The following is a 12051-nucleotide window of genomic DNA, read 5'->3' as shown; positions in this document are numbered from 1 at the left end:
AATATACCCAGTCTAACATCTGCCCGCGACTCTTAGAACATTTCTTAGAATGACGACCGATCTGGCCTAGTGGGTACCCTGCCTGTGAAGCCGATGGTCCTGGGTTCGAATCCCGGTAAGGGCATTCATTTGTGTGATGAACACAGATATTTATTTGTTCCTGAGTCATGGGTGTTTTCGATGTATATAATTAAGTATATGTGTATTATATATGTGTATATTATATATATCGTCGTCTAGTACCCACAACACAAGCCTTATTGAGCTTACTGTGGGACTAGGTTGATCTGTGTAAAATTGTCCTATAATATTTATTTAAATATTTATTTATTTATTATTTATTTATTTAAGTAAGTATGTATTTATCTATATAAGTATGTATTTATATCGTCGCCTGGCACCCATAGTACAAGCTTTGCTTAGTTTGGGGCTAGGCCGATCTGTGTAATGTCCCCTAATATTTATTTATTTGCTGAAAACCTTGCATAATTGTGCAAACTTTTGTATGGACTGAAATTTATCTGACATGGCTATGAGCAGAGCGCGCCGCTTTTACATATAAAACGCTCACGCCCCGCCCATAAACGCGTTGTGTGACGGAACCTTAAGTTGGCAGCGATTTTAATAGCACGGACTAACAGAACTGTGAACCTGTTATTTTAAAAGTCATAATTTCATAGCTTGGTCTAACTCTATTAGATACTTTTATTGAATAACGGATTACTACATTTTGTTTACCTCAGAACCACTTTAGATTAAATCGCTCAATATCTGCCATCGCAACTGTCATGGTAATGACTGCCTTCCCAAAGATAGCGTACTTATCTGTTCTGAGAAGCATTCACAAAAGACTTCTTTAGCTGGCGGCCTAGCCAAGAAGACGATCGCTTGCGCTTCGCTATCGAATCGCTTTGTGTCTCTCTATCACTCTTCCATATTCGTGTGACAGAGACAGTTGCGTTTCTTTCGCTACATAGCGTTAGCGATTGGAATCTTGTCTACGGGGCCTGGTACGAATACGGAATCACTACACCTTATAAATAAAGCAATGTCCGTTTGTGTGTTTGTTTACTATAAACTCAAAAACTACTGAACGGATTTTCATGCAGTTTTCACCTATCAATAGAGTGATTCTTGAGAAAGGTTTAGATATATAATTTGATAACCCGTGCGAACCCGGGGCGCGTCGCTAGTAGATAATAGTACAGTAGTACTCGTAATACGAATACGTTTAATCATATGTGGCTTTCCATCAGAGAAGGGTCCTTATGAATATTAAGGATAACCCTCCCCTATATTCAGTAGCAAAGCACAGAAGTAGCCAAGCAGACGAGATTTAATGTTGCAAGAATAAGCGCCTGCAGATCGTTTGGGCAGGCTTGTTAAGGCCGCCGGAAGACGCTGGATGCGGGTCGCTTCCAACCGGTACGAATGGAGGTCCAAGGGGGAGGCCTATGTTCAGCAGTGGACGTCTTATATGGCTGAGATGACGATGATGATGAGATCGTTTTAAACAGTCTCCATCAAATATATCAGAATGGTCCAGGCGTACATAAATATCTGAAAAGACCTCTATTATCAAGACGTTAGTGCGTGTTATCATATTTAGTTAGATATTTTTGAGCATCTTGGCCGCTCCTATACATCTGGTGGCGAATGAACAGCAGGCTTGCATTGGTCGATAATCTGCAGTTAACAATGGCAGTGCAGTGCTATCTCGTACAGATATCAATATCCGTTTGAACACTGAGTATACTATACATACTACGAGTACGTACGTAAGATAGACATCAGTTAAGGAAACGTGCGCAAAGTGCGCCGCAAACACCGATTGCGTCGAAGGATATGATAAATGCCTATTTTGCATGAGAATAAAAAATAACGCATCAGACATGTCATCTGTAATCACAGCATTAGAAATGATGTTTACTGTTTACAGGCTCCAATAGATATATCGGAGCGGTCAAGGTGTTCCATAATGTAGGCACAGGCACACGTACTCTAACGCCATGACATCTAGTGGATTACAACCAAAGTTATCGGTTGATTCCCGCATATCTCTCATCTCCATCCCTGTGGAGAGGTAGTCTAACTTTAACTCATAAGTACAGTCGCTATCAGATATATCGGAACGGCAAAGGTGTTCACAATATCTGAACAGTTAGAGTGCGCTCTAACGCCCTGACAATAGAGGCGTGTTCAGATATTTGTGAGCGCCTTAGCCGTTCCAATATATCTGATGGCGAATGTACTAAAAAAGTTAATGACGTTTTTGTTTGTTCACAGTTCCTCTGCATGAGGAACATCAAAGTGTTCCTCAAAATGTGCGACGAGGTGTTCGAGCTCCGTGAGACGGACCTCTTCGACCCCTCCATGCTGTTCGACCTGTCGAACTTCCATCGCGTCCTGTGCACGTTGGCGAAGCTGAGTCAATGTCCCAAGGCACTCGCTAAGGGCATCAAGTAAGTTATCTTTGATCCAAGTGGCTCCTTTGATCTGTCAACATTTTAACGAGTCCTGTGTATATTGGGGAAGCCAAGTCAATGTCACAAATTACTAAAGGGATCATTGTTCCTCAAAATGTGCGACGAGTAGGCAGTTCGAGCTGCGTGAGACGGACCTTTTCGACCCATCTATGCTGTTCGACCTGTCGAACTCCCATCTTTGATCCAAGTGGCTCCTTTGATCGGTCAAAATTTTAAGAGTCACATGAACCTAGCTGCCGCCATATAATCGAAGTTACGCTCATTTTAACGGTAACTAGCTGAGTACTTGGTTTCCTTTCTAATATAAACAATAAATATACATTTTAAACTTGAAAGTATCTGTAAGGAAGGACTCATTTAGAAGATGCGAGAACTCGCATGGGAGATGCATTACATTGCTGTTTTTGATCGGTCGGTTCAATTGGACGTAACCAACAATCCGCAATGTAATCAAAATCGCGTCGCGTCTAAATCAGCTCTAACTGTGAATATTGTTTGCAGGCCTTTCTCGGCTCACAGGACACAGTCGGAGGAAGATATATACAAAGATTTGCAGTCCGTGTAAGTACTCTTTACATTTCTCTTTCTTCCTTTATATTTAGTAATTAATATCAACGACTTTCTTTCAGGACAATTTTTTTTATCTAGAAAAATATGTCTAATGATGTTTAACTGAAAAACATTGGCGAATTTTATTGTGCCTCCCTAAAGCGTGTAAAAAAAGGGAGAAATAGAAAGAATTCGCACGCTTCTGGTAAGTTTCGGCAGCTCAGTTGGTTTAGAGCGATTGGACTGCCGAAACTTACAAATGTTCCAAATGGTCTCAAATTTGAGTGTTATCGGAAGCGGCGATTTTTTTCTATTTTTGTAATTAAATAATTTCGGTTCATGAGACTTTTATTAACCTTTTAGCCGCCATAGAATTTGTCACCGAGCGTGCTCGTGTCGCGGGCAGTACGAACCGCGGACGACCGCGGCGAAATGAGCCCGATTTTGTTTGTCTTATACAATGTATAAGTTATATATCAGTCTACGGCGGTTAAAAGGTTAAGCAACCTCAAGCGAGCTTCGACAAAAAATGATTATTCTTAAAAAATTAATCGAGTTCTAGCCTTAACCCTTCGTATGCCGATGTAAAATTATTGCACAAATAATATTTTACTAATTTCGCGGATTAGCAAAGTATTTATATAAGACCTACCAACGGTCAGAGCGTTACCGTGACTCCGAGCATACGAAAGGTTATACCACCAACTTTACCAACACACCGTCCAGCGCTGTCTCGCTCGAGACGCCGAGGAGACTCGAGTGCCCGCACACGACCACGCCCGAAGTCCCCTGGGTCCAGTTCACGATACCCAGCGCCTCCTGCGAGGACCGCGTCGAGGAGATATACGAGGACCTGTGCTACGTCAAGTTCACGTCGGCTTTACCTGAGGTGACTTGGCTGATCTATCCTGAGTCCCAGAGTCATTGACTTTTGAATTTGGAATCTTCCTTTGTAGAGTAAAAAAAACTGAATTTATTCTTTTAAAAGGACATTAGGACTTAGGAGGATATTGTAAACCTTATTGGAAACATTGACGAATTATATCTAAGGACTGGCCTTACGGGCGCTAAATATGGTACTAGTTCAGCGGTGTCACTCACGAGCAGAGAATACGAGCCAATCGTGCAGCCTAACGCAACTAGTTGCGACCAATCGCGCGCGATGCGAACTCATCAACCAATCGCGTGGGTGATGCGAACTCATCAACCAATCGCGATGTAGCGATGTCACACCGCTGTACTGGCCCTGTTCATGCCCCATTCTTATTGCTCGTAAGGCCAGTCTTGAGATATATAGTATATATACGTCAATGATTGGAAAAGAATAAGATTTGCAGATAGCCAGTTGAGTTTGAGTGTTAGTAGTTTTGATGGGCGGAACGCGCGCGCTAGCGGCATTTGTTTTTCTTTCATCTCTCCGAAAAAAGGTGAGGGAAAGCAAATAGAAGTCCCTATGCGTTTCGAAAAGGAAATTTGTTGATAATCATAACAACAGACCCTTTTTTTAAGAAAATTGACTTAAAAAAAGGGAGAAATTATTATGATATATAGTTTTTCCTTTTATTTACGTTTGCAACTGATACGTTTGATATCGCCAAATATTAAAGAAATTTTAACTTGTATTAGTAAAAATAGTTACATTCTAGATTACTTTATATAATTTTATCCACATTCTGTTCCCTTAGCCACTTCTCATTTCGTAAAATCCTTGGGTCAAATAATTTCCTAAATTATAGATAAAGCTAATGTGTGCGTTTTGCCTTACTATAATGATAATGTTAACACTTCTGACTTTAGCGCAAGTAAGGGTAGTCAACAAAATCTCAAATAGCCTCACAAAATGATAAAAAAAACTGACGACCTGTCGATAACATCTCTTTCACACTTGTATGTTCGAAGCTAGAGTGAAAGTAGTAGCAATATGTTACCATCACTTGTTTAGCCGCTGCCCCGCTAACAACCGGGTTGTAGAACTTGTAGAGTATCAACAGCATTAGGGAATGCAAATCGGTTATTTTTTGTATGGAAATAATCGGTTTTTAACCGAAACCGCGGTTATTTCCATACAAAAAATAACCGATTTGCATTCCCTAAACAGCATACAGTAGAACTTCGATAATCCGAAGTAACTGGGACCTTGGGAGACTCGTTGAAGGAATTTATTCATGTGTCCCTGTTCATATTAACGATAAAATACGAAACACCGGGTTCCGATAGTCGAAGTTCTAGTGTACTACCCTTACAGACGCTATAACTATATTTCATATTGCAGCTGGTCAGTTAACTATGCTCGATTAAATAATAAATACACTTAGCAATGAAAATGGATCATTTTATGTGAATACAAATTTACCTGTGTTCAGAGGTCCACTATCTGACAAAACCTATTTTGGCTATGGCCCCTGAACATAGTCAAGAAACTCATTAATCATATCTTTCTCCCGTATAAACTCGTCACTAAATTTAACTCTTCAATGCATCACTAAATTACATAAAACAACTATTTCAGTACTCGCTAATAGAATAGGACTAAATTGCAAACCACTAAAATAAATATTATAAACATATAAAACCTAGAAACATGTTACTTACTTGAATAGTCCGGATTTAAAAATACTAGGCTAACATGAGCGTTGAAGCGTTGGCTAATGAGACTAATTGACATGAGGACGGCCACGGCACTATCGTCGACACTTTTAACTGACTATTCTTAGTACGTATTGCAACGGACTAAGGATTGACATAGGTCAGTTAAGAATGTTGCTTTTGGTGCTATTGTTGTCTGACATATTTTAAACCGTATTGTGAAGTATTAAGGCCCACAGATATCACTTAAGAGCGCTCTTAGTTACGTATCGCAAATAGGGACGTGGAACGCCGAGCGACAATCTTTGGTAGATACAAAGGCCTTTGTGGTCTACTTGCAATTTTATCGAGAGCCCTAGAACTAGGACGCGAGAAGGAAGAAAAAAATATGCTGTGAAATTTTGGATTTCAAAATATTTGTGACCAAGGTGCTCACGGATATCTGAACACACCTTTATCAAGGCGTGTTGAGATTTATTTGTCAAGGGGTTGGGGTGCGTGTTCAGATATTTTTAAGTACCTCGGCCGCTCCGATATGTCTGTTGGCAACTGTAGATAGGTAGTTTAGATCATTAATCTCATAATTGAGCCATAATTCTCGCTTACTCGTAATTAAATTAATTATTTGTTTAACGAAAATTACATATACATTTATATGGATTTTCGACCTTTTCGTAACATAACATAATGGAATTCATTACATTATGAACGAATACATACAAAGTTCTAAATTTTATTCAATTCAACAAATATAATTATATTCTTAAACGAGTTTTCTTTTCATTCGGTAAGAGCCACGTTGAGGATACCTACGCATTCATTCTTACTTCAAACATATTACGATTCTTAGAAAGTAACAGCAATATTATCACGATTTCTACCTATTGACCATTCAAAATCAATAAGATATCCGTTCAGCTTTTTATGATAAAGTGGAACTAAACTATTTCAGTTTGACGTCCGTGTAATGTGTCGGCAAAATCTTAGAAATCTCTTATTATATACTATCCATGAATTCATGGAGTGAAATTTGGTTTGTAGAAAGATACTCGTGTATCTACAAACCTACGGAGATACACGAGGTGATGTACTTATTGTAAATTATTACTTATAAGTTATAAGCCTCTTATTCTTCATAGCGGCGTGCAACAATAATTTTAATTAAGTAGGTGTATGTTATTCTTCACAAGTTAAATCACACCATTGTGTCACGAAAATCACATGAAATTATACCTACACCAATCGAAAGAAACTAAAACTTAAGGTGGCCACTGACGAGCCCTCCAACAGTCCAAATAGCGTGGCTGCAATCCAAAATCGGTCCGTGAATGTCAAAAACTTACAATGTTTAATATGTATTAGGATGCCGTCCATTTCTATGAATCCATTGTAACGGCATCCATTTAGAAGGCTCCTCAGTGGCCTGCTTTAGGTAGTAAATAGTGGACCACCGAACTTTTTTCATAAAATTGGTTGCGATATATTTTATGAAACTTACTGATCGAGTATTTAATTTATCACGCCTACTTGACTGTCCAGCATAATATGTACATACTATGTTTTAAAGTACATTTAAAACGAATGATGAAACAATGTTGTCTCACTAAAAATTTGGGTTGTAATTGGGTTGTACCTAGTTATTCTATCTATTGTGATATTAGTCGTATTAGCTCTTTATTTCTGTATTTACAAACTAACCCAAATTCTCGGTAATCGGTATCACAATTTCTGTTTTACCAAAGAACATTGTTTGCCATTCGTAACGCTGCGCACCGTTCATTCAAAACTCAACTCAATATCAAAGTCATAAGAGTACATTTTTGATTGGTAGATTACTATGAAGGAGTTGTTAGGGTGAATGCACCCTGTCTCAAAAGGTATTGGGTTTATATTTGAATGGATCAGGTAGCGAACTTTTGATCGTGAAGTGTTCAATGCATATCAAAAGCTAATACCGCAGAATCTGTATTTAATTTGAACTATTTCTGTGCCGAATTAATGTTAGATTGTTGGACATTTTCGGACACGTGTACGTCAATAGGTTTATAGCTTAACGTTGTGCCCCGCAGGCTAGGTAATTCAACTCAAACTTACATAGATGAGAACCCAAAATAGATCGGTTTAAAATAAAAAGTACATATTTACAATAAGTAAATACAATACACTGCCAAGGGTCATCAACGCGCATGTAATACCCCTGGAGTTACCGGAGTCCATAGGCTACGGTGATCTCTTACCGTCAGGCGGGCCGTATGCTTGTTTGCAACCAAAGTGGTATTAAAAAGATGCTGCCAAATATATCGAAACACACACCGTTCTTATTAGAAATAAGGATGTGCCCCGATATATTTGGCCACGTTGGCTGACACTATCTTTTTGACGCTGACTGTATAAACCAGCGGTCGGCAACCTTTTAGCAGCCAAGGGCCACATAGTAGCTAACGAAGTTGACGCGGGCCGCACTTTGTTAATATTTATGACTTTATCAGATATTGTCAGTATTACATACAAAATAGCCAGGGAGGCTCGCGGGCCGCAAGTGAGAGGTTCGCGGGCCACTTGCAGCCGGCTAGTATAAACTAAACTTTTTCATCGAAAAAGGAGTGTACAGGTAGGTAAATAGGCGGACCGTACAAAGCTCGCAACGATCTGCGCCTAATTGGTTTTGATATGTATCGACACAATGAAACTTATAATAAATCGATATGAAAGCGCTCAAAAACCAGGAGACAGGTGTGTTGGTCATTCGCGTTCCACATACGACTGTTTGGTTCTGAGGTACATTGTAGTTTAGACTTTTAAGGTTTCCTTTAACTTGCTTTTCAATTTTCATTTGAAATGTTTGAATAGTTTAATATATTGTATATTTAGTACTCTGCTATGCTTCTAGAATAGAGATGTTCAAAATTATTGCCTTTTTGAAGTTACCCTGATACACCTTAAATATGTAGTCTAGTAGTTGTTTTTAGGGTTCCGTACCCAAAGGGTAAAACGGGACCCTATTACTAAGACTTCGCTGTCCGTCCGTCCGTCCGTCCGTCCGTCTGTCTGTCACCAGGCTGTATCTCACGAACCGTGATTGCTAGACAGTTGAAATTTTCACAGATGATGTATTTCTGTTGCCGCTATAACAACAAATACTAAAAACAGAATAAAATAAAGATTTAAGTGGGGCTCCCATACAGCAAACGTGATTTTTGACCAAAGTTAAGCAACGTCGGGCGTGGTCAGTACTTGGATGGGTGACCGTTTTCTTTTTGCATTTTTTCCGTTTTTTTTTTTGCTTTATGGTACGGAACCCTTCGTGCGCCAGTCCGACTCGCACTTGCCCGGTTTTTTTTATTAATTTTCGTATGTAATCCATTATTTAAGATTTGTGTTTTAGTTTTAGTGTGGCATATTTTTGCAATGTTTTTAATAAGTAGTTGTAAATATTGTTTTGTACTTGGTTTAAATTATCTTTCGTGTATCAAGCTTTTACTGAAGAGTTTTTTTATAATTATTATTTTGAAAGCTTTCGGCACGCTTTTAGAAATCCAAGGCCAATAAGAAATGTGAGATGAAATATTCTGAAGGCTTGGCACAAAAGCGCCGCGGGGCGAGGTAGACTATGCGTCCCACTCTAATTAATACAGCCGGTAAAAGACGAGGAGTCTATCTCGCGGGAGATATAGTTACTCTCACGGATTTCCTGTGTTAAGCCTACTAAACAAGCCAATATTGATTATGTATTAATATAACCATTTTAAGGAAATTTAAGCCGATACCTACTCACAAGGGCCCACTCGAAGTAAATTATCTTATCGTAAAACTCCTTAAAAATATTTCCCTTAGAGGAGGCGTGAAACCGAGAAATGAGTTGGAAACAAATGTATGGCGCGCCGCGCGGAACTTGCCACGGAAAATATGTCCGTTTGTCTCAATTACGCTGAAAATATACTCTTCAGATTCGTCGGGTGTATTTTATTTTATGTACTAAATGTCTAATTGAGATTTATTTTCATTTTCAGTTGTATATCGTTATTGTTACTCTGCATACCAAAGCAGTATAATTTTAGTATAAAATAGCTAGTCACATAGCTGAGGGATCTGACGGGCAGAATAGGGTATTATACTGTATTTAAAATAAATTATTTTACACCATGCATGAAATAAAGCACCAGATAATTGTTAGAAAAACACAGATGGGAGTTATTTTTAAACAAAAGTTATATGTATTTAATAAATCGGATAGAAATATAAAAAGTAGGAGAGTTGACCGTGACGTCACGATGTAATGTTTCATATAAATTCCATATTACCAAATCGTTTTGACAGTTCTAAACATTCTATTCTATTCTAAAAAGGTAACTGTTTTGACTAGTAGGAAAATACCCTATTTTAAACAGAAGTAGGTATATTTTTAGAGTAATTGAGGTAAAAGGTAAAAAACCTGCGCTATTTCTATATCTGTTCCTAATCCTTTTTGAGCCCTAATTTTAGCAAATACATAACTGTTAATCTGTAATAAAAATAGAAATTCGATATTGAAGAAGACGTTATTGTCCAAAACATACACTTGGATGTATGATTACAATGTATTGTTGTTTATTTATAATCTCATAAACATAGGTCGCACTCCAGCGGGCATTTTGCGGGCACCTCAATTGGGTCATGTCAAGGTTTACAAAATAGTCAAAATAAACATCTTAAGTTACGAGTATGTACTTAGTATTTGTAACATACCCGTTATCATGTCTCAATCTTAAATGTGTAAATACTCTTTGAAGTGATAAGCGCATTTAAGTGGACAGTTAAGAAATCTAATAAATAGCTGACATGACGAAGAACCTTATAGACTAAACCAATAATTTGGAAAAAAATATAAATAATATATTATACGCATAATAGGTACCTATACAACATACTATTCAATCTTATTTTTATTTAAAATTGAATGGATATCGCATATTACAAATACTAGGTCCCAATAATAAGTACAAATACTTTATTCTGACAACTCGAAAATTGATTTTTGAACCTTACTAAAAGACATGCCCCCAAAATGCCAGCGTGCGGCGTATGCTCATGAAAAGTCGAATAAAAGCGTGCAGAAGGCTTTTCCGCGATGCACTTCGGTACGTTGTCTGTTCACCCATTCCAAAGAGTCGTAAGTTATTATTGCGTATGGTTAAATTCAATCATATGAAGCAGGTCATAGAGTCGCATTTGCATTAACATTTGTTGAGTTTTGTGAAGGGATGATATTGTATTTTTTTAACCATTTCGACGCCGTGTCAAACCCAAAAGCTGTCACGCTGACGCCACGTCACCGAAGTGTCACAACTGAAATTAAACTTTATGCATATGCACGTAGGTCTATGTTGCTCTGTGATCTGTGACCGATTAATCGGTCTTTAGCGTTGAACCTACGGTGCGGATATATCGGTCATTGGCGTCCAAAAGGTGGAATTAGAACTGCAACGTGCCGAATGCCCGCTTGTGTTTATTCTGAAATGTTTTCGCTCTGCATGTGATTTTTTATACAAAGTAGAGTTACCTGCCATTTTAATATGAAAGTAACTGATGCGCGGGTTAGACTTTAATCAGATTGCTTCGTCTACTATTTATTCCATTCTGTAACGAAAAGTATTCTTATGACTACCTACTATATGGCCTCTATGATTAATTGATTACCTTTATTTACACGAAAAAAATATACGTATTAAGGCCACACTTTCTTTTGTATTTGATCGGATATGTGTGCAATCTGAAACGTATAAAAATTATACACTACATGACTCGAAATTATTTCTTCATATGTAATGAAAAAGAAAATTCAAATTGTATTTCACCGTTGCATAGAAAAGATTTTCACCTCGGGAATATTCTGCAGGTCCAAAGGTTGCGGCTTGAGGATTACTAACGTCTCGCGTAAGCTCTCCTTCTCGATAAGAGGTTGATTTTGTATGCTTTTGAAGTATATTACTCTTGTATGTTAATAAAATTCATTTAAACGATATTTACGAGTTAAAGTTATCTCCAAAGATCTTATTTATCTTACTTTGTAGGATTGAAGCGAAGTATTTGCTCTCCAACGAAACACCTTTAAGTGTGTTAAAATAGATCCCATATTTACTAACAGACTCGATTTGTTTACGCATACATTCGACCTTTCCTATTAATATGTATTTTTACACGCACTTCCAACGAGGTTTCGATTTTTCTACCAAAAATAAATACATATATGTATGTAATTACGTATACTCAATATTTCACGAGACTTAATTATTTAAATGCTTTTAGTACGCCCACGGAATCTAATTGTTAAATATTCGATACGGTTCAAGCTGAATTGGACGATTTGAAAAAAAAAAAACACAATTGAAAACTATTATTAATCTAAATCATTTTAAATGATTCCGTTTTGTTGCCAAAATTTTGAAGGATT

General features: G+C 37.8%; 1 protein-coding gene across 1 annotated transcript in view; it reads left to right on the top strand.

Moving 5' to 3' along the window:
* Positions 1–12051, top strand: part of LOC134678389 (protein vav) — a 59805-nt gene that overhangs the window by 7003 nt on the left and 40751 nt on the right. The window contains exons 2-4 of the mRNA XM_063536947.1: positions 2287–2462; positions 2988–3047; positions 3762–3924. Of these exons, the coding sequence (XP_063393017.1) occupies positions 2287–2462; positions 2988–3047; positions 3762–3924 (399 nt within the window). The remainder of the gene's footprint in view (positions 1–2286; positions 2463–2987; positions 3048–3761; positions 3925–12051) is intronic.

Source organism: Cydia fagiglandana, chromosome Z, assembly GCF_963556715.1.
Source record: "Cydia fagiglandana chromosome Z, ilCydFagi1.1, whole genome shotgun sequence".
NCBI classification, from domain to species: Eukaryota; Metazoa; Arthropoda; class Insecta; order Lepidoptera; family Tortricidae; genus Cydia; species Cydia fagiglandana.
Note: the sequence above shows the minus strand (reverse complement) of the source record. Positions and strands in the feature narration are given on the sequence as shown.